At 41.6% G+C, this 18,567-nt stretch overlaps 1 protein-coding gene across 2 annotated transcripts in view; it reads left to right on the top strand.

The window, feature by feature from the left end:
- Nucleotides 1-2,765: 2,765 nt before the first annotated feature.
- Nucleotides 2,766-18,567, top strand: part of Sema3c (semaphorin 3C) — a 142,069-nt gene continuing 126,267 nt past the window's right edge. Inside the window, exons 1-2 of one of the 2 annotated variants that reach the window (XM_004839756.3) lie at nt 2,766-2,920; nt 4,169-4,309. In XM_004839756.3, the coding sequence (XP_004839813.1) occupies nt 4,207-4,309 (103 nt within the window). In that variant the 5' untranslated portion in view covers nt 2,766-2,920; nt 4,169-4,206. Of the gene's footprint in view, nt 2,921-3,595; nt 3,748-4,168; nt 4,310-18,567 lie in introns of those variants that run through there. The other variant, XM_004839757.3, reaches the window with a different exon arrangement.

The raw sequence follows: 18,567 nt of genomic DNA, 5'->3' as shown, positions 1-18,567 counted from the left end.
CACACGGTTTCAAGTTAAAGTTATAAAATAACAGTGTGATCCTCTGCAACTGAAGTTGCATACAGCTAATCTCGAAGACACAGGCCCTCATGAGGGTTCCCCTGAAATGTCCCATCAAGGGGGAACAAACACAGATCCACATTTTACCCCATGAGGAGAGAGAAGACTGCAGCATTCTTATGCATTTCCTCCTGCACGTGGCCTTACTGTACTAAAGCCACATCAGCTACACATTCTTACTCCTGCAGATCTTCACTAGTCTACTTGACAAATGATAGACTGTGAGACACACACAAGAGAGGCAAGATGCTCATTTTGAGTGAGTTGGGAAATACTTCGGTGTACAGTAGTTGAGATATTTAAAGAGACACTGAAGATTCAAATTTCAAATTTTACCATGTAGAGCTACTTGTTTTAAAATGACAAAGACTTAATGAGGCAAAGGATAAGAATTTTCTCAAGAGAGCAACTGGCTGTCCCTAGCTTATTGTGTTCACTGCCTGGGACCATGCAGTTAGGGACACAGGACACGGCACACCTCCACAGAGGTCAGGAGTCAAGGTTACAGCCAAGCGATGGCCTAACAATGAAAGTGGGCCTATGCTCAACCCTACTGAAAGATAAGGAAGGCTTCTGTTATCCCATGAGATAGCCAATCCACACACAGGTTTCTAGACCAGACCTGTTTGACCGGTTTGGTCCCGGAACCAGGAATCTAACTCCTGGGAAGGAAGAGTGATACCGACAAAGCAAATAAACATGGAAACTGCAGACTTTCTAAAGGTGTGCCTAAGTATTTCAACTTGAATGTTTTCTCCAAGACATTTTAATGGCGGCAAATGTGTAATGAGGCCCCTCCCACCTGAGTTGTCACTGCACCTGTAAATTTGCTCTTTCCCATGTCACCTCCAGGCAGTTCACATTGTTCTCCCATCAGGAGGGAGTGGGGCCTCCAGGGCCCCCTGGAAAGCCCTCCTTGTTGTCAAGGTGCTCTAGGTTACTAAGCAGTGCAGGTGGTGGGGGGAGCTGACTTTTAGGAGGGACCCTCAATCCACCCACAGACTTCCACCCTGGGGCCAGCGGCAGGCAAGTGTGGGCCTGACTCTGTCCTGTGCTTGACTCTTCCCTAATGCCCACTGGTATTTTCTGATTCATGTTGAGGTGTGTCCAGCTGTAAAGGGCTCAGGACTTAGCAAACGCCATCCCCGCCAGGAGCACACTGGAGAAGGCCTACTCCGGCAGGCTAGAAGGGTCTCATAGACTGTGATTAAGTCTAAGCCATCGGTCACTGTCTTGAAAGCCTTACAAGTACATGCAAGAGGCTGAACTAATTCCCTGAGCTTCTGAAAACCTCGTTTAGAGTTAAGCTCCCTTGTAAAGGCACTGCTTGACACCCTTCACCTTATACCTCTTTGCCTTGGTTCTCTGAGACTTAAAATTCTGAGACTTAAATTCTGTTTGGCAATCATTTGTAAATTAAGTGGTTTCTACTGGCTTCACACTTCTAAATTAATAATGATGTAATTGTTAACGATCACACTCATTCCCACTTAACTGAAGCTTTATGCCTTCTGCCATCTTCTCCCCATTTCTGTTACCTCCCACCTCTGGCATGCACCAGGCTACTTTCTGCTTCTGAGTTCCACTGTAGGTTTCCCCCGGGGAAAGTGAGAACATGTGGAATTCGTCTTCTTGTTTTAGATGTGTTTCAGTTAGCATGGTGTTCTCCAATTCCATCCATGTTGGTATGAATGAGGAAATTATTTTCTCTTTGAAGTTTGTATAGTATTTCACTGCATAGTGGAATAACATAATATCTAATACTTTTCATAACATAGTATTCCATAATATTCATATATATACATGTGTATATATATATTTCCATCTGTGGCCACGACCAACACATGGGCCAGGATCCACACTTGTCTAGAGTGAATATTGGTCCGATGAGGCTGGGAATAGCAAATCTCTCCAACATACTGAATTCAACTCTTTCAGGTAGATACCCAGAAAAGGGATCGCTGGATCATGAGATAGTTCTATTTTCAATTTTTGAAGGTCCTAATGGCTGCACTAACTCACATTCTTGCCAGCAGTGTGTACATCCCGGCCACAGGTGTCTGTGATAAGAGCTTCTAACAGGTGTGAGGCCCTTCTCCTGCTGGCCTTAGCTGGATCTCTCCGGTGACTGGCACTGGATGTGTCTTTACACACACACCTTGTTCTGAGCCGAGTGTGAGTTCGAGTCCCCGCCGTGCTCAGGGCAGGGTGGCGCCGCAGTGGGGCACGGACTGGTTCCCAGCTGTCCCTCCCCGAGGGGCCCCTTCCCCGCACGGCCCAGAGCTGCCTGTGTCCCCGGGACGCGGCGCCTGTGTCCGGCCCGGGCTCCGTCCGGTCCCCTCCGCTGAGCCGCTGGCTCCGGGCCTCGGAGGCGATTCCGGGTTTAGCGGCCGCAAGGACTCCGCGTGGTCAGGAGGAGCAGCCCAGGTGCGCGGCGGGCGGGGCCCGCGGACCCGAGAGGTGACTCCCGGCGGAAGTGGGGCGATCCGGGTGCGAGTCCGTGGAGGGCCCCGCAGCGCCGCAGGTTCGGCCGGCGCAGAGCAGGGGCGGCCGCCGCTCTTTGCCTTAAAAGGAGCCGCGGTCCGGGCCTGAAGCGCGCGGCAGGCCCGGCGCCCCCTGGCGGCGCCCTCGCAGCGCTGGGACCGGAGCCCGCGTCGAGGGGCGGGGCGGGGCCGCCCGAGCTGCGCCGCACGCGGGGCTCCGGCTCCAGAGCCCAGGCCGGGCGGGCGGGCGCGCGCTTCCCGGGCCCGGACACCTGCGGCCGGGAGGGAGCAGCAGCGCGCCCGGAGCTGTCCCCGCGGTCCGCGCCTGCCCGAGCGCGGCGCCCGGAGCCCCTCGCACCCACACCGGCACGGAGCAGGTAAAAGTGGGCAGCGGAGCCCGACGGGGCCGGGGCCCTCCGGGAAAGGCAGCCTGAGATCGGCGTCCTCCGGGCACCTGAGGGCGGCGGGGCGCCGAGCCTGGGGAAGCGGGACGAAGTGACTTCCGAGAATTAGCAGAGCCGGGGCAGCCCGGGTGCCGATGGGCTCCCCGCGCTGTGCGCCCCGGCCGGGCCCCGGCCGCGCGGACCCGCGAGCCGCCCAGGGTCCTTTCCACCCCCGCCGCCTTCTTTATTGGGTGGGAGGCAGAGCAGAAAGCCACGCAACAGTGATTAGCATCATTGTTAGCTGTACAGTGCATTCCTAGATGGAACTGTCACGCTGTTTTATTGTAAGTTACAGTAGCTTCAACTCCACGAGGTTTCTTTGGTGGTCCTGAATTTGTTTCCTGCTGTGTGGCGCTGGAGCTACCGTAGGGTTGTCCTAACACATCACCTGGCCTCCCTTGTTATTCAGACGTTAGTTAGTAGCATGTACCAGTTTTATGGCTACAGTCTCAAGCAGTAGTACTTGTCTCTTTGATGCATGGCTTGGGGCTTGACAGCCCACTTTCGGGTTGATTTATTTAACATATGCATTGCTGGAGACAGGCTCATGGGTTACTCACCACTAGGTCATTGGCTCGAATCTGGCACGAGGCCATGGTTACCTCATCTGCATCTCCGAGCAGCTGCCTGATCATCTGCATAAATTGGCAGATAACCGATTCAAGTGATTTTCCTGCTCCTGGATTTAAGCACAGAAAAACCGCTTCAGAGGCAAAGGCAGTAACTTGGAGAGAGCTACGGGCGCCGAGCGGAGGGAGGCGGTGGGTACCACGAAGGTCCCCCTGGGCTCCCGGCTGTCCTATGGGGGGTACCCAGCAACACCCTGTTGCTACCGCTCCCAAGTTATTTTAGTGGAATGACCTTCGAGAGAGAAAATCAGATAAATCTTTGGGTTTTCTTCTGGGAATCAGGAAGTTTTTCTTGACTGTTTTGTTCTGCTGTGGAGTTAATACTGTTTCGCCGGAAGATAAACAGTGCTCTTCGTGCGAGGAGTCCAGAAGCAAATAAAATCTAATTTGCAAATCCGAGAAGCAAAGTTACAGCACCTCCTACTGTTTGTCTTGCAGTAAATTCAAGTGCAGTCTTTGGGGATTAGATGGTTCCGTCTGGGTTGCTGTTTTTATTGTTTAACTCCTACAGTGTGAAATAAGATATAACAAGCTTGTTATCTCTCTTTTAAAGGTGGTTTCTCTTGGATATTAACTTTCCAGTCTGAAGAAATGGCATCCCGGGCAATCTGCGTGTTGGTTGGAGTGTTTATTTGTTCTGTCTGCGTGAAAGGATCGTCCCAACCCCAAGCCAGAGTTTATTTAACGTTTGATGGTAAGAGCTGATCAAAACTTTTGGGGAAATGTTATTTGCGATCTTATTTCTCTTTCTTATCTAGATTCAAAGTTAAGAAATTAAAGATGGTAAGATATTACTGAGGTTGATTTTAAAAGATGAATGGAGTGCTCTGTGGATGACATGACTATCTGAAAGTTGGCTAATAAGCAAAAGGCTCTGCTGCTTTGGTAGCAGTATTGAGGAGAATGTTGGAAGTGTGTGCTGCTTGTTTCTCATATGGTGCTTTGGTGTCTGACTTGGGTGCTTTAGAAAGTGATGAAGAGGCTCAAAGCTTAGTATTTTTGATCTGACCACTCCCCCAGGGAGGTTCACAAACATACACTTTCTGTGAATGCTCGGCAGCAGGAAAAGCTCGGGAGGTTAAATTATTGAAATATTCTACCAATAAATTTGAGACATTGGCTTTCCAATTGGTTACTCCATGTGTTATTCTGATGGTATTTCTTCCATCTCCACAAGGATTTCCTGAGGAGGGCATAGTGTTGTAATCCATGGAAGAGAACCAAAGAGAAGAGTTGGAAACATGCTTTGTATTGTTTGGTGCACAGATGTTGTCTTTGGAAGCTTGGGGGGACGTTGCCATTTCAAATGTTCACGTATGGGACAGGTGACATTGCTCTGAGGGAATGGATCACCAGGTCGGTGGATGAGCTTTCCTGGCTGGGATGACTTACAGAAGGGAGGTCGGGCCAGTCAGGAAACCCATTCTAACTGGGCAAATGGAATGAGGAGAGGGTGAGGATGCCAGCTTGCTGATGAAGGTCACTTCCATTTCTATTGCAGCTCCTCATTCTGTGGGCACGAATCTCAGCGTCCGTGCACATATTCTATTTTCATTTGGTGAACAGTACACTCTCAGGTGAAATTCCTCATTATTACCAGTTTCAAACAACAGTGTGACTGACACTGCTTGGTCAAATGCCGACCTTCTACGCTTTCTTTCTGCATTACCAAGCGCTTTCTCCAAGGTCATCGTAAGCCCTGGGGGCAACATTTAGAACCTGGAGTGTGTGAGCTTCTCTTCACTTCTGTAGCCTGCGAGCCAGGCATTCCCCTTAGCACCACAGTCATTGCCAGTAAGTTGTGTGGAATGGAAAAGAAGCTGTTGAGGGCCCATTCATCTTTCTTACTTACTGCAACATCTTGCAGTCAGCTCATACTTACTTCCGAGTTGGGAACTATGAGCTATCAAGTAAGAATAAGAAAAGGCGTTAGGGAGAACTTCAGTTGCCCACCTATTTTCTGTATTTCTCCTAGTAAAGGTAGATGGAGCGATCTAATAAATTAAATGTCCAACTCTCTTCTCTCTTCTACTACATCACAACTCACTCAAACGTTTAATGTAAGTTTTTAGCAGCAAGCAAGTCACTAGAGATAACTCAGCATGTCTGAACTTGAAAAGATAACTACAATTTGTATTGTACACTAAGTAATACAATCAAAATCCAGCGTTGTGTAGGACAGTGACTACAGCATTGAAATGACCAGCAGTTTTGTTAGACTCCTAAAATACTGCACATCTGATATTTTAAATGCTCTCAAATTCAAAGCAAGTTCTTACAAAATAAAATTTACCTTGATTTGTAAGCTATGTACACTATGGCATGATAAGATAAACTGCTGATCGAAAAGTTCTGCAGTTCCTGCTATTTTGTCCTTTTCAACAGTGACTCTTAAATACTTAATGAGTTAGAATATCGAGTAACTTAAGTACTGTAGTATTTTAAAGAAGTATATCAACAAATAGAATAATTTTAATAAAACCTCCTAATTTCTAAGTTAGCAACTTGTTACAAACTCCTAAACTGAACAAGTATGTACTAAAGAAGGTATCATAACAGAACTGCCTTGAACAAAAGCAACTGTTAAAATGCACAGATTTAAGCCATTAATTCAAAGTCATTTTCTTAAGACATGTCACTGCATACCTGCTCAATATGCTGTTTTCTGTTTCTTAGTATCTGAGGTTTTTATCCATCAAATAATGACTTAGTATCATACCAATCAGGTTCCTAAGTTTCCTCTGAAATGGTTTATTCGTGACATCAAAATGTGAGCTATGTACAGGGTTGAAGTGTACACAATGTGTATTCATTTAAACAAATACAGAAATATAATTTATTTTATATTTCAAAACTCTGGCACTGTTTCTTAATGAAAAAAATCAGGAGTTAGAAGTTGTTTTGGAGGAAATTGAAGTGATTCCAAGCTATGGCAGGCGGAAGCCAGTTCCGCCCCTCTGTAATTTCTCCAGGAAGCGCCTGCTCTCTGCCCGTTGCCTGGCCACCTGGCGGGCCCATCTTTCGTCTTCCCTCTGGCTGTAAGCTGGCCCTGCGCCTCTTTCTTTCTGGGTAGAGCTTTACAAGAATCTGTTCAGTCTTGTCTGCTCCCAGTCCCCGTCAGTTTAAAGGTGTGTGAGACAGGAGGTTTCTTTCATGGCTGCATTCCATGCCTTCTCCTGAGGGGAGCAGTGATTTGCAGATTTCCCTTCCCCACTGACCTCGGGCAAGGTCAGGCAGATGTCACTGGTCCTGGGCCTGAATGTGCTTCACAGGACCCAAATTAGTTACCTTTGTGTGAGCAGCATCTTCCAGTTAAGAAAATGGTGACTTCTAACATCTTCTTTATAATTCTTATTTTAGGGTGTATAGTTATTCAAATGCATATAAACTTCCTGTCAATGCTCTTAATGCTCAATCTTTGCTGAAGAATCATACAATACATTGACAAATTCACGTTTGACATTGACATTGCATTTATTTATTTTTATTTTACTACTACACGTTTCAGTAAATAACGCGTACACTTACCATGGAGCATCGGTCCATGTCCGTGACACACCTTCACTCTGTTTCTATCTTGGTCCCTCACCTTCCCACTCCTTCCTGCTCCATGCAGCTCTTGGTCCTCTTCCGCTTTGGAGAAGCTTTATTTCCATGTTTTTCTTTCTTTTTTTCATCCCCTTTCCTCCCTTCCTTCCTCCTCCTTTCAACTCTTGTTCCCCTCCCCATTTGAAAAAAATCTTGCTACTTCTTATCATCTATGATTTATGTTGTTTATTTATGTTTTGGGTTGCTCATATAAGAGAAACCATGAAATACTTAAGCTTGTGTGTCTGATTTATTTCACTGAACATTACGGTCTCAAGTTGTATCTTTTTACTTACGATGCTTCAAGTTTATCCTTCTTTATGGCAGAGGAGTACTCCACTGTGTGTAAATATGAAGTTTTCTTTGTCCATTCATCAGTTCAAGGACGTACAGGCCTCTTCTAAGATTTAACTGTTACAAATTGTACTGCTATAAACATGGGTATGCAGGTATCCTGTAAAATAATGACTTTAACTCTTTTGGGAAGATACCTAGATACCTAGACTTTGCCTTTTTCCAGCAGAAAAGATCTTTGGAATCTAGAAGGATTATAAGAAAAGAGAAAGCTACCTTTGTTCAATAGATGAACCTTTTTTTTTTTACTTGATAATATGCTAGGAAAAGGTTGGTGAAGAGGTCCAGGCTTTATCCAGTAGAGATATTGGCTTACATTATTTTATAAAGTCAGGAGTAACTACTCGATATCCTGGTGAAAGTTATCAGTTGCATGTCATCTTTAAGAAAAGGTTTCTGAACTTCAGGCACATAAAATATCTACATTTGCTTCTGTATAAAATATGATTACAGCACTAAGTAAGTTAATGTTGCTCCTATTTAAAGTAGAGTAAATTCTTTAAAAATATTAAGATAATTTTTTCAACTCATAATTCTGATTTGCGAATCAAAGGTGATCAATTTATTGAAATTAATTTACTCCTAATATTTCCCCATTATCCTGTCTATATCTGTAGGATCTGTAGTAGTGTTCTTTGTTTCATTTCTGGTATTGATAACTTAGCTACACCCTTTATGTCTTGATCAGCTTGGTTAAATGTTTATGCATTGTATTGATCTCTGAATAATCATCTTTGGGTTTTATTATTTTCCCTAATATTATATTTAATATTTCATTGATTTATGCTCTAAAATTCATATTATCTCATTTCTTCTTGCTTCATGTTTATCTGCGCTTTGTTGGAACTTCTTAGAATGGATGCATAGATCAGTAATTTCAGATCTTTCTGCTAATACAACTATTGTACTATAGATTTTTCTTAAAATGTTGCTTTAGCAGTCTACTACAGATTTTGATAAAATATATTGTGATTTCCATTTAGTTCAAATTTTTTTCTAAAGCTCTGCCATTTTTTTATATTTGGGTTATCTAGAAAGATGTTAGTAATTTATCAACCTTTGGATATTTCTCATAACTCTCTGATCTTTATCCCTGGTTTAATTCATTGTCAATGAATGTATATTGCATGACTGTAATTCTTTAAAATTTTAAACTTATTTTATGATCCAGAATGCAGCTATATTGGAAAGAATGTATATTTTTGTACACTTGAATGTATATTTTTATTGCATAGTGTTCAAAGACAGTCAGACTTGGTCAGTTAATAATATTTCTATGGCTTGTCTGATTTGGTATTGACTTGTTCTTCCAGTTGCTGACAGAAGAGGTTGAATCTTCAAATATAATTTTGGCATTTTTTATTTGTCCTTCACCTGCTATCAGTTTTTGCTTCATGTTTTTGAATTCTTACTAGTATATACTGATGTGTTTAGAAGTGTTACACCAGCTTGGTGTAGTGGTGCATTCCTATAATGCCATCACTCTGGGAGGCTGAGGCAAGACCATTGAAAATTTGAGATCATCCTGGGGAACTCAACCACTTAATGAGACCCTGCTTTTGAATAAAAAAGGGCTGGGCATGTGGCTCAGAGAGATGGTTCTAGGTTCAATTTCTAGTAGCATTAAAAAAAAGAGAAAGAAGTCTTATGATGCCTCCTAGTAAACTTACTACTTTCCTATTATTAAATATTATTGAGGGCCGGGAATTTAGCTCAGTGGTTCTGCTGCCTGCCTTGCAAGTGGAAGGACCTGAGTTAGATCCCCAGTACCAAAAAAATAAAAATAAATAAATAAATAAATAAATATTATTGATTATGCCTGGTAATAATCCTTATTCTGAAATCTATTTGATGTATACATGATATACTCACCTTTGTAATGTAATGAATATTACCAGCAACAATGTAATAATAATTAAGTGGAGAAAATATTTATTATGAATATTACGATTTCTAAGAATTGTTAACAAAAGTATTAGGAAATATATCTAAATAGACACGCAATTTTTACAGGCATCAGTGTATGAATAATAAAATAGTGTGGTATAGTGAGGATATTTATCTGGAAATAGAAATATCAGGGTTTCAATCCTTGATTCTTCACTAATTAACTATGAAATTGTTTAGAACTTATTTCCTCTTACCACCTGAAAATATTGGGTCAAATGATCTGTAAAATGCTCTTCTTTCCTGGAAAGGATGTTTAAATTTGTTTTATTTTGTTTAATTAAAAAAATATTAAATTTGTTTTATAAGGTGGTCTCTGTTGAGGAAATCATCTGTAATAATATCCTTCAACATTTTCAGGAAGAGTTCTGGTAAAAGACCTAGAAGAGGAAGAATGAAAACAATGTTTTGAAAACTTTTATGGATGTTGACATCATATAAAATTATTTAAAATCATGGTTTACTGTTCTTTCTGCATATGTATCATTGGGGAAGTTATTTCATCTCTCTTGTCTAGATGGGATTATCACATACTGTAATGGGATAGCACATACTTCATTAAGTTATTTTAAAAAATCAAATGAATTAAGTTGATAAAGTGTAATCCGTAAGGTGTGTCCTATTAGAACACATGAAAATTTGTGTTGGAATTAGTATTTGTCAGTCCTCTCGGTTAGAAATATCCCTCCATTTGTCCTATGTTTATCCTCTCTGCTTAGCATAGAGGCTAGCATTTGTCGTTGCTCTGTATATGTTGAATTAGCATCAATTTTGATATTTCTTATTACCATACTATTCCAACTACTACTACTTATACTACTACAGTAGAATCTCCCTATGCCATAATTTTCCTCCAGTGAATTTTGGTTACCTTAAAGCAGTGAGTGATACTGGGCAGAATGCAGTGGATTACCATTTTTGTGTCAGAGGCCTCTCACTTACTTCTTTGTCATACCACCAGGACATAAATACCATGAAGAGAGAGGGCCCATTACTTTGTACATAGATGAATATAGATCCGTTTTCTGCTGAAGCTAGTGGTCAGTTATTTCTTTAATTTGCCTCCAAACATTTCCCACAGTTATGTGCTAAAGATTCTGTATATCTGGGAATTGAACTTTTTAATTAATTCTTCACAGTTAATTCTTAAACCTCCTTTAAATTATTATATTTATTTCCTAGTAGATATTTGGCCCACTTGAATTTTAAATATTTTCGGCCATAGAGATTATTGCACACTGATTAGAAACCTAGATTGCCAGTGTGAACGGGAAGAGGCCAAAGATGTACTCAGGCCTCTGTAGGGCCTGAAGGATGGCCTGCCAAGGAAGTGGCCCCCTAGCCCTCAGTACTCGGGACCGAGGTATGCCTCATTTGACAAGAAGCTTAATTAATTAAATAACAAAAAAAATGACCCCTGAAAACCAGTGAGCTACACCCAAAAGTGGATGAATTGTTATTGGACAATAAACTCAAAATAATAAATTATTTCTTTATGAACTCTGGTGGCCTTACCATCACAAGTCACATTTGTTGAAAACAGTCTTGTGGTTGCCCAAGAGATAAAAGTAAAAGCAATTGTTGATTTCTCCATTAATCTTGGAAAATGTTCTATTCTGGTTGTATTGAACCTTCTGAAATATTCTCAGGGAGCCTTGCTTCCTCAGTTTCCTTTACGCCATTTTACAATGGTCTCCGTTAAATGTCGCTGCAGTATCTTGAGCATCACCTGAATGTTTTAATGAATGCAGCTGTCACACAAGGGATGCTGTGTAAACAAAAACTCACCATGTCCCCCTGTGGTGGTGACACAGGAAGGGACCGATGAATGCAAGAGTGGGTCGGGCCTTGCCTCAAACAGCCCTGGGTAGAGTGACACTAGGTGGTGAGGTAGAGTGGCAGGTTCAAAACTGTAGTGCGATGCAACTGCAATTCAAGATGGAAAAAACGCCGAGAAGTAATATTCCATTTCCCCTCACGACACACACTGCTATAGGACCCTGGTGAGCAAAAGAAGGAAACTGTCTCTTTTGTAGGCTTGAATTAGATGGGAGGAATTTTATTTCAAGTATGGCAAAAAATAAATAGAACTATAACGTGCTCTGGATCGCTGGTGAGACATTCTTAGAAAAATTTGGAAAGCTATATTTTCCTGTTATTACAAAGACAGTAATTCTTAGTCTAGGTGAGTTTTTCCAGAGTTTATTAAACTGATTGTATTGCCAAAATGATATTCTGTGATTAAGCCATTGCAAAGTTACAAGTTCCTGAAAAGGAGAACAAAGAGGGAATATTTCAGTGTTTGGAATTCTGAACAGTAGGCTTGTGTGTTGTGATTATTCCGTTACTCAGCCAAAGAAGCTCCATTAAAAATTGTCATATTTTATGGAATTACCACACATATGTCCAAACATGTATGTTAATTAGATCAAACACTTTATCAAATTAAGATGGCTCAAAGTGATGCTAGTTTATTTTAAATTTGTTCACATAATTATCATATATATTATATTGTTCACTGTATTCACCAAACTTCATTTTACATGCTGTTTATTTTCAATTTTGATTTAGAAAAACAAGAACCAAAATTGTGTATTTTTCTATCATTCATGATATATATTACAGTGTTGTGTTTCTAAGATGTTTTTGGTAATTTACATTCATTTCGATAATCACTAACACTGATGTTGTGTTTGTGACTAAAGTGTTCATGTTCCCTCATTTAATTTTCTGACAATACTGAGACTCAGAGAAATGAAGTAACTTGCCTGAAGTTGCAGGAAAGGGATAAATTAAAATGCAAGCGTTAAGATGCCACAGCCAGAAGCATTTCCATAAACACTGCTAGGATTAGACTGAAGGGCTGCAAAAATCACAGTTACAAGAAAGTACTGTCACCAGAAGGCGCTGTGAAAATCACTTTATTGTGACTAACTTGTTGCAGCAGAGTAGAATGACAGTCACTAGAGACTGGGAAGGGAGAGAGGGGTACTAATAAGATGAAAAAACTCTAGTGCTTCACAGCACAGCAGGTGACACCAGTTCACAACAGTTTATCACATATTGTAGACACAGCAAGAGGGCTCTGACGCATCCTGACCCTAAGGACTCATGGAGTGGAGCGGGCTTGGAGGTGGACAGCATGCACCTGAGGTTCTGGGTTCGGTGTCCAGCATGGAAAACAAGGGAGCAGACAGGGCAGAGACAAGGATAAGCCATGAGCAGAGGGAGGTGCTACTTTGATTCAATCGATCCACATCGCATACGTTTTGCAGTACCACACCCACCATAAACATGTACAATTAAGTGTTAACTTAAAAATGTCTTTAAAAGCCAGAAAAAATAAAAGAAAAATTTGTCAGAGTAGTTTTACTTTTGTCTTAGAATATCAGGGCTTCTGGAAAATAAGGATCTAAACTTCATTCCCTGCACCACCCCACACCCTCCGGTGTAGGATTCACCCTCTGGAGCTGAGGGAGTCCCGTCTAGAACACGTTATCTTGGGGCTGGAGTCGAGTTGAGATTTCTAGATCTGAGGCCATGTGGAGTCTAACCAATAAAACCTGTATTATTCACTGTCATTATTTCTCTAAGCAAATCCGTCACGGTACACCACTGTTTCATGACGCCTGTGCCTGCTATTAGGGAAAAGGAGTCATTCAAGTCTTTTTACCTTCCCGGATAACATTGCAGCATTCCCTGCATATAGCACTGAAATACACTCACTGTTTCCATTTCCTAAACGCCTTTTATGTACGGAGGTCTAGAAAACTGTCCTTTTGGTTTTAGTTCCATTGATGGGAGGAAACCCCATAAAAGTATAGGGAAATACAGTTGCAAGCTTTGGGCAACGTCCACTCTACTTTGCCTCTGCCTTTTCATTTGCTTCTTCCTGCAGACTGCCCGTCAAAGAAAACAGATTTCAAGTGAGGATCCGAGGGGCGGCTGGGGAGAAGGGCCGTGTGGTTTCCAGCTGTGCTGGCCACACAATCGCGTGTCCAGCCGGACACCACGCGTGCCCTGTGGCTCAGGCACAGGTTTGCAGAAGCCCCCACTCTGAGCCTTACCACCCACTAGGATGGAGCTCAGCACCTCCGAGGGCGGGGGCTTCTTACCTCCGGGGCGTCTTCAGGGGTCCCTCCTGGGCCCACGTTGCTCGAGGGTGGACACCAGAGAAGCCCGGTCGCTTTGCCCAGTCCTCGAGCTGCCCCGTGGCAGGGCCAACTCTGGACAGGAATGTGTCCGAGGAGGAGAACAGTTGTGAGCAGTGCCGGCGATGAATCAGATTTCCAGTGTGTGGACATCACAAACGCTGAACAGATGCCGAGCCACAAATAAGAGTACTGCGTTAATGAACACACTTCTTCAACATTTGCAGCGTGGTAGCTTTGACATACCTTAAAGCTTAATTAATTTTGATTTTAGCAACAGCTGCAGGATAATTATATAGGGAATTTCTTGTCTATTCATTTGTTCATTTGCAGCTCTGGGACCAAACCCAGGGCTTCCGGTGCGTTAGGCAAGTCCTCTGCTCCCAAGCTGCAGCCCCATGTGTAATGCTCCCTCATAAATGCCTCTGAGTTCTCTTCTCAGAGACTGAGGCAGTACATCAGGACCAAAAATGTGTTATTTTTACTTATCTCAAATTTGTGGAAATTAATCAGCATACTTTTTTGTCTTGCCTTTTCCAAATGTTCTTGTAGTCAAAAGCTAATCAAATGGATGTGCTATGAGCACCAGCGTACATTTTTCCTTGTCAATCCCTAGCATATTCCACCCTGCTACCCTGCATATATATAATGTATTAATATATACAAATAAAACCTATTGTGCATGTATATATACACATATAACATTAGACTGTATATGGCCAGGCTTGGAAGGAAAATAACCATAACATAATCTTATATCCTGGTTTGAAGTGATGCCAGTAGAAGTGCTGAATATGCTTGCATATTCATAATTATGCTTGCATAGTCAACTTCAACATTTCTTACCATTTAAAATTCTTTGCAGTAAGTGTATGCAATATTCTACCTCATTAATCCCTAATTTGTGTCTTGCTAAAACTATTTTAAATATGATTAGGTTCCAAAGTTGCAATACAAGAATGCTCTTATTTCAATCTTATATATTGTAATAACCAGTGTCAACCCTTTAGTCTATATGGAATTGATAAATTCTATTCTTCTGTGAAGAGATCAGACTGCTCAGGTAACAGAAAATCTTGACCCTGTAGGATTAGAAGCATCTGCTAAATTATTTCATGAAAAGTTATGTCTTTTGTATAGAGTATCACTTTCTAAAGAAAGCATGAATTCTGGAAAAGAAACATGTATCTGAGAATAACGCATGTAACACACACACAGTCTGTGAGTAAAAACCACTTTATTTTAACAGTTTTGGTCTGTCATGTGGTTATTCTTTGGTAAATGCACATAACAAATACTGATAATTCAGAAAAAATGCTGTATTCTTGGTATCATTTTAATGTGTTATTTATATTTTCTTTCTCTATGAAAACCACCAATTCACAGTTATAGAATAATTAGGTGATTAGCTTAAACAACTGGCAATGTAACTGTGACATTTAGCTATGTAGCGACAGCTCGGTGTGACTCAGCCAAACACCAGGATGGGACTCCGAGAACCTCCCTCCCATTACTAAGGGCTCCTGGTGGAACATAGTGACTTTCTGAATAGTGTCTGATGGGACTCATAATATGAAAGATTGCCTGAGGTTGCTCTCTGCACTTCCTTTTTTAGCTAGTGAACTCTTCAGCTCACACTGCCAGTGTTACTCTGGGCAGCCTCTATTGCCAAAGACTGAGTACAGTTCCAGTTATAGCACATGAAATGCAATCTTTAAGGTTGTGTTTTTGTTTTCCAAAATCTTCATTTCACAAAAATTTGACTGGAAAAAAACCCTTTTGTCTTTTGTAAACAGACACAAGTTGGTACAAAGTGTCTGACGTGTACCTTTCTGTTCCTTCATTCCTTACTGGAATTTGATAATGAACATAGCTGTTCTGAAAAATTATAAGACAGCACTAATAAAATTAGGAACTGAGGGTAAGCGGGTTGAGCACCCTCATGCTTACTTGAGCTCCCTTATTTGGGTCAGGGAGAAACAGTGTGTGTGGCCTTGAGTGTGGTAGAAGAATAATTCCAACAGAACTGCAGTTTTTATCCCAAGAGTCTCTTGTTGAGTACATGAAGAGTAGCAGAGGGATTACAAAATTGCCTTGTATAAAATGCATATTTTCACTGAGTTTCATCATGCAATAGAGTTGAATCCACGTATAGACAAATCATATGATAGACAGAGTAGAAAAACTTTTAATGAAGAAACGGATGACTAGGGAGCCAGAAGTCTTGATAGTTGCAGTGAATATTTTGGAGCTCATTTCAGAACTTTCCCAACTTCTTGGGTACCTATGAATTGTCATAATTCGAGCAAAAGAAAACCCTCATGCCTAGTTATCTCTTGATTCGAAAATAGTTGTTGGATAGTTTAATTTGTGTCCATTGATGATGACAACCCTAATGACTGTCTGAAGATCACAGTTCTATATTCACATGTACAGGTTGCGTACTAAGAATGAAACCTGTGAAGATATTGGGGTTCACTGCCGTTCTACAGGAAGCTGGGCTTAGGTGCAACAGTTCTTTATGGAAACAGCTTCCTGGCATCAGAAGCTTCCAGCTTTGGAGTTTCATCCAGCCAAATTGTCTCTCCATAAACTTAAGCACGTGGGCTCCCATTTTCTTTTTGTTTTTGATGAACGGCAAAGCTCAGAACCTTCTAAGAGACCAGAACGTGAAGCTAGGATAAAACAATGAATGTATTATCATCACCAAAAATGCATTCTGAATGTTGTTAGAAGAAACCAATTAAGATGTTATTTTCAAGCAGAGGCCTTGGCATGGCTTCAGAAAGTTACTTTCCAGACCCGGGCAGGGTTTTAGCTGGCAGAGAGGATATCTCTAGCTTAGAGTTTTAACAGCTTTAATACGCGTGCTTTTTTCTTTAAGCTGATTCTCTTAAAAGCCATCCTTCCTGCCACCATTCAACATAATTGCATCAATTCTGCTCTCCATTAGTCCCCAAATCCTGCTGATATGACTAGAGTTGTAAAACCTTTGTGTGAAAATCTAATTATGCCAACTTTTGTCGGTTGGACCTGATAATGCATATGTTCAATCCAGCTGTATTTTTTATTTTGATATAAAAAGTAAGATAAACAATGAATTCTTTATGTTAGTGTTATATCCTTGGGTTATTCACTTAATTATGTTGACAACTGTGGTGTGGGCAGTTTGAGATTATAGAAGGACTTTGCTACAGAATAAAATATTCTGATTTGATTTAGAATTCATATACCAGCTGGCTGGTGTCTCCCTTATATTTGTAAAATCTATTTCTTCCGTATTATATGTTTATTTTCAGGAATAACTTTGTAGTATCTTTTATAAAGATCTTCATGTTTTTACTATCCTACATCTACTTTGTAATTTTCTAATATGTATGTGACTTTTTTTGTACATAGGATCATTCAGACATTTCAGATGGTACATTAGAAATGTAAAATATACTTACCTGGCAGTTGAGGTCTTAGCATTTGTTTTCCCTCGTCCTCCTGTGTGTGTGTGTGTGTGTGTGTGTGTGTGTGTGTGTGAATGGTGTGAAGAAAAGCTTATCAAACTTAGGATGGCATTATTCTTGAAAGGCTACAAGCCTCTGAGCCAGGTGGTGGCGGCTTGCCAGCAGGAAAGGAGTTAGAAGTGACTGTGAATTCTTTTGCTCTGGTCGTGAAATACAGTGTCATAAGCACTTACATGAAACTACTTCTAAAATAATCATCTTTGGTTGCCAATCTTACAGTAAATATTTGCTACTGAGGCAGAATTTCAAAACTTTTCCCAATACTGCTTCTGGCTTAAAAATAATAGATTTTTAATAACTACAAATAAGCTTGCTGGAGTCTTTTGACACTATAGATGTTTTTCAAAGTGTGTAAGTATTAAGTTCCAACCATAAAAGATTTGTTTGGTTGAAAGTGGAGGATGAAAAACTCTGAGCTGGAGGCTCCTGTCCCTGTAAGCAGGGAGACCCGGCCCCTGCACCCTGCCCACCCAGCCCTGGTGGGGACGCCTGACATCAGAGGACGTGTTGGGAGGAACTTCACCTGACAGCAGCTGAGAGCATCAGCTGTGAATGCTCTGTGGGTGGTAATCCTCTGCTGGTGGATCCTGCAGCTGCATCCTGGTTAGAAGCTGGACTGGGGAAAATGAAGTTGCAAGGGCGAGGGTGAGGTTACTGCTCTTAACCGAGGTCCTCTGCGGCTCAGGCGGGTTGGCTCTGCTGCTTTGGTTTTGTTTCCATCCCCACCTTCCTAGCAGGGCCGCTAACGGTGCAGTCTCTGCGGCTGCCAGGGGCTGAGCTTTCAGAATGACCCCAAGTCCCAGTGCCCTGGGCGGCTCAAAGGGTCTATTGTGGGGGTCGGGACTGTTTTCAGAGTCCTTTCCATGCTTCTATCTGCTTTCTATTCCCAGCGCTCTCTCTCTCTCTCTCTCTCTCTCTCTCTCTCTCTCTCTCTCTCTCAACTCTCTAAGAGTTAAGAGGTAGGAATGAATTAAGCAATTGTATGGGCAGGTCAATTCAAATTGAGCCCTTTGGGCCTAGAAAAATATCAGTGTTGTCTGTAAAGCATATGCCATTGTTAGCCGTACTTTTAAAAAACACGAATTAAAATTTGTATGGCCTTTGCAAGAGCATACAAAGTTCTTTTTTTATTGCACTAATGTGATGTCTTTATTCATAAAAGAGGTAAAAACCTGTTTTGTGAAAGATAAAAGTTATTAAATTTAATGCCTTATAATGAACAATGGACCTAATATGAAAAAAGAAATCAGAAAAACACATGCTGCTCATAGGATGCAGTTTGGGTGAAAGAAAAACAGTCACATCAGTCAGCTTGTTTCATTAAACAAAACAGCAGGTGAGATTCTAGAGTGTAATGTACTGTTTAGATCGCAGTCATGGAAAACAAGGACAATCAT

The sequence above is a fragment of the Heterocephalus glaber genome, unplaced genomic scaffold (genome assembly GCF_053883595.1).
Source record: "Heterocephalus glaber isolate CG9 unplaced genomic scaffold, H.glaber_assembly_v1.0 deba00000676, whole genome shotgun sequence".
NCBI lineage: Eukaryota > Metazoa > Chordata > Mammalia > Rodentia > Bathyergidae > Heterocephalus > Heterocephalus glaber.
Note: the sequence above shows the minus strand (reverse complement) of the source record. Positions and strands in the feature narration are given on the sequence as shown.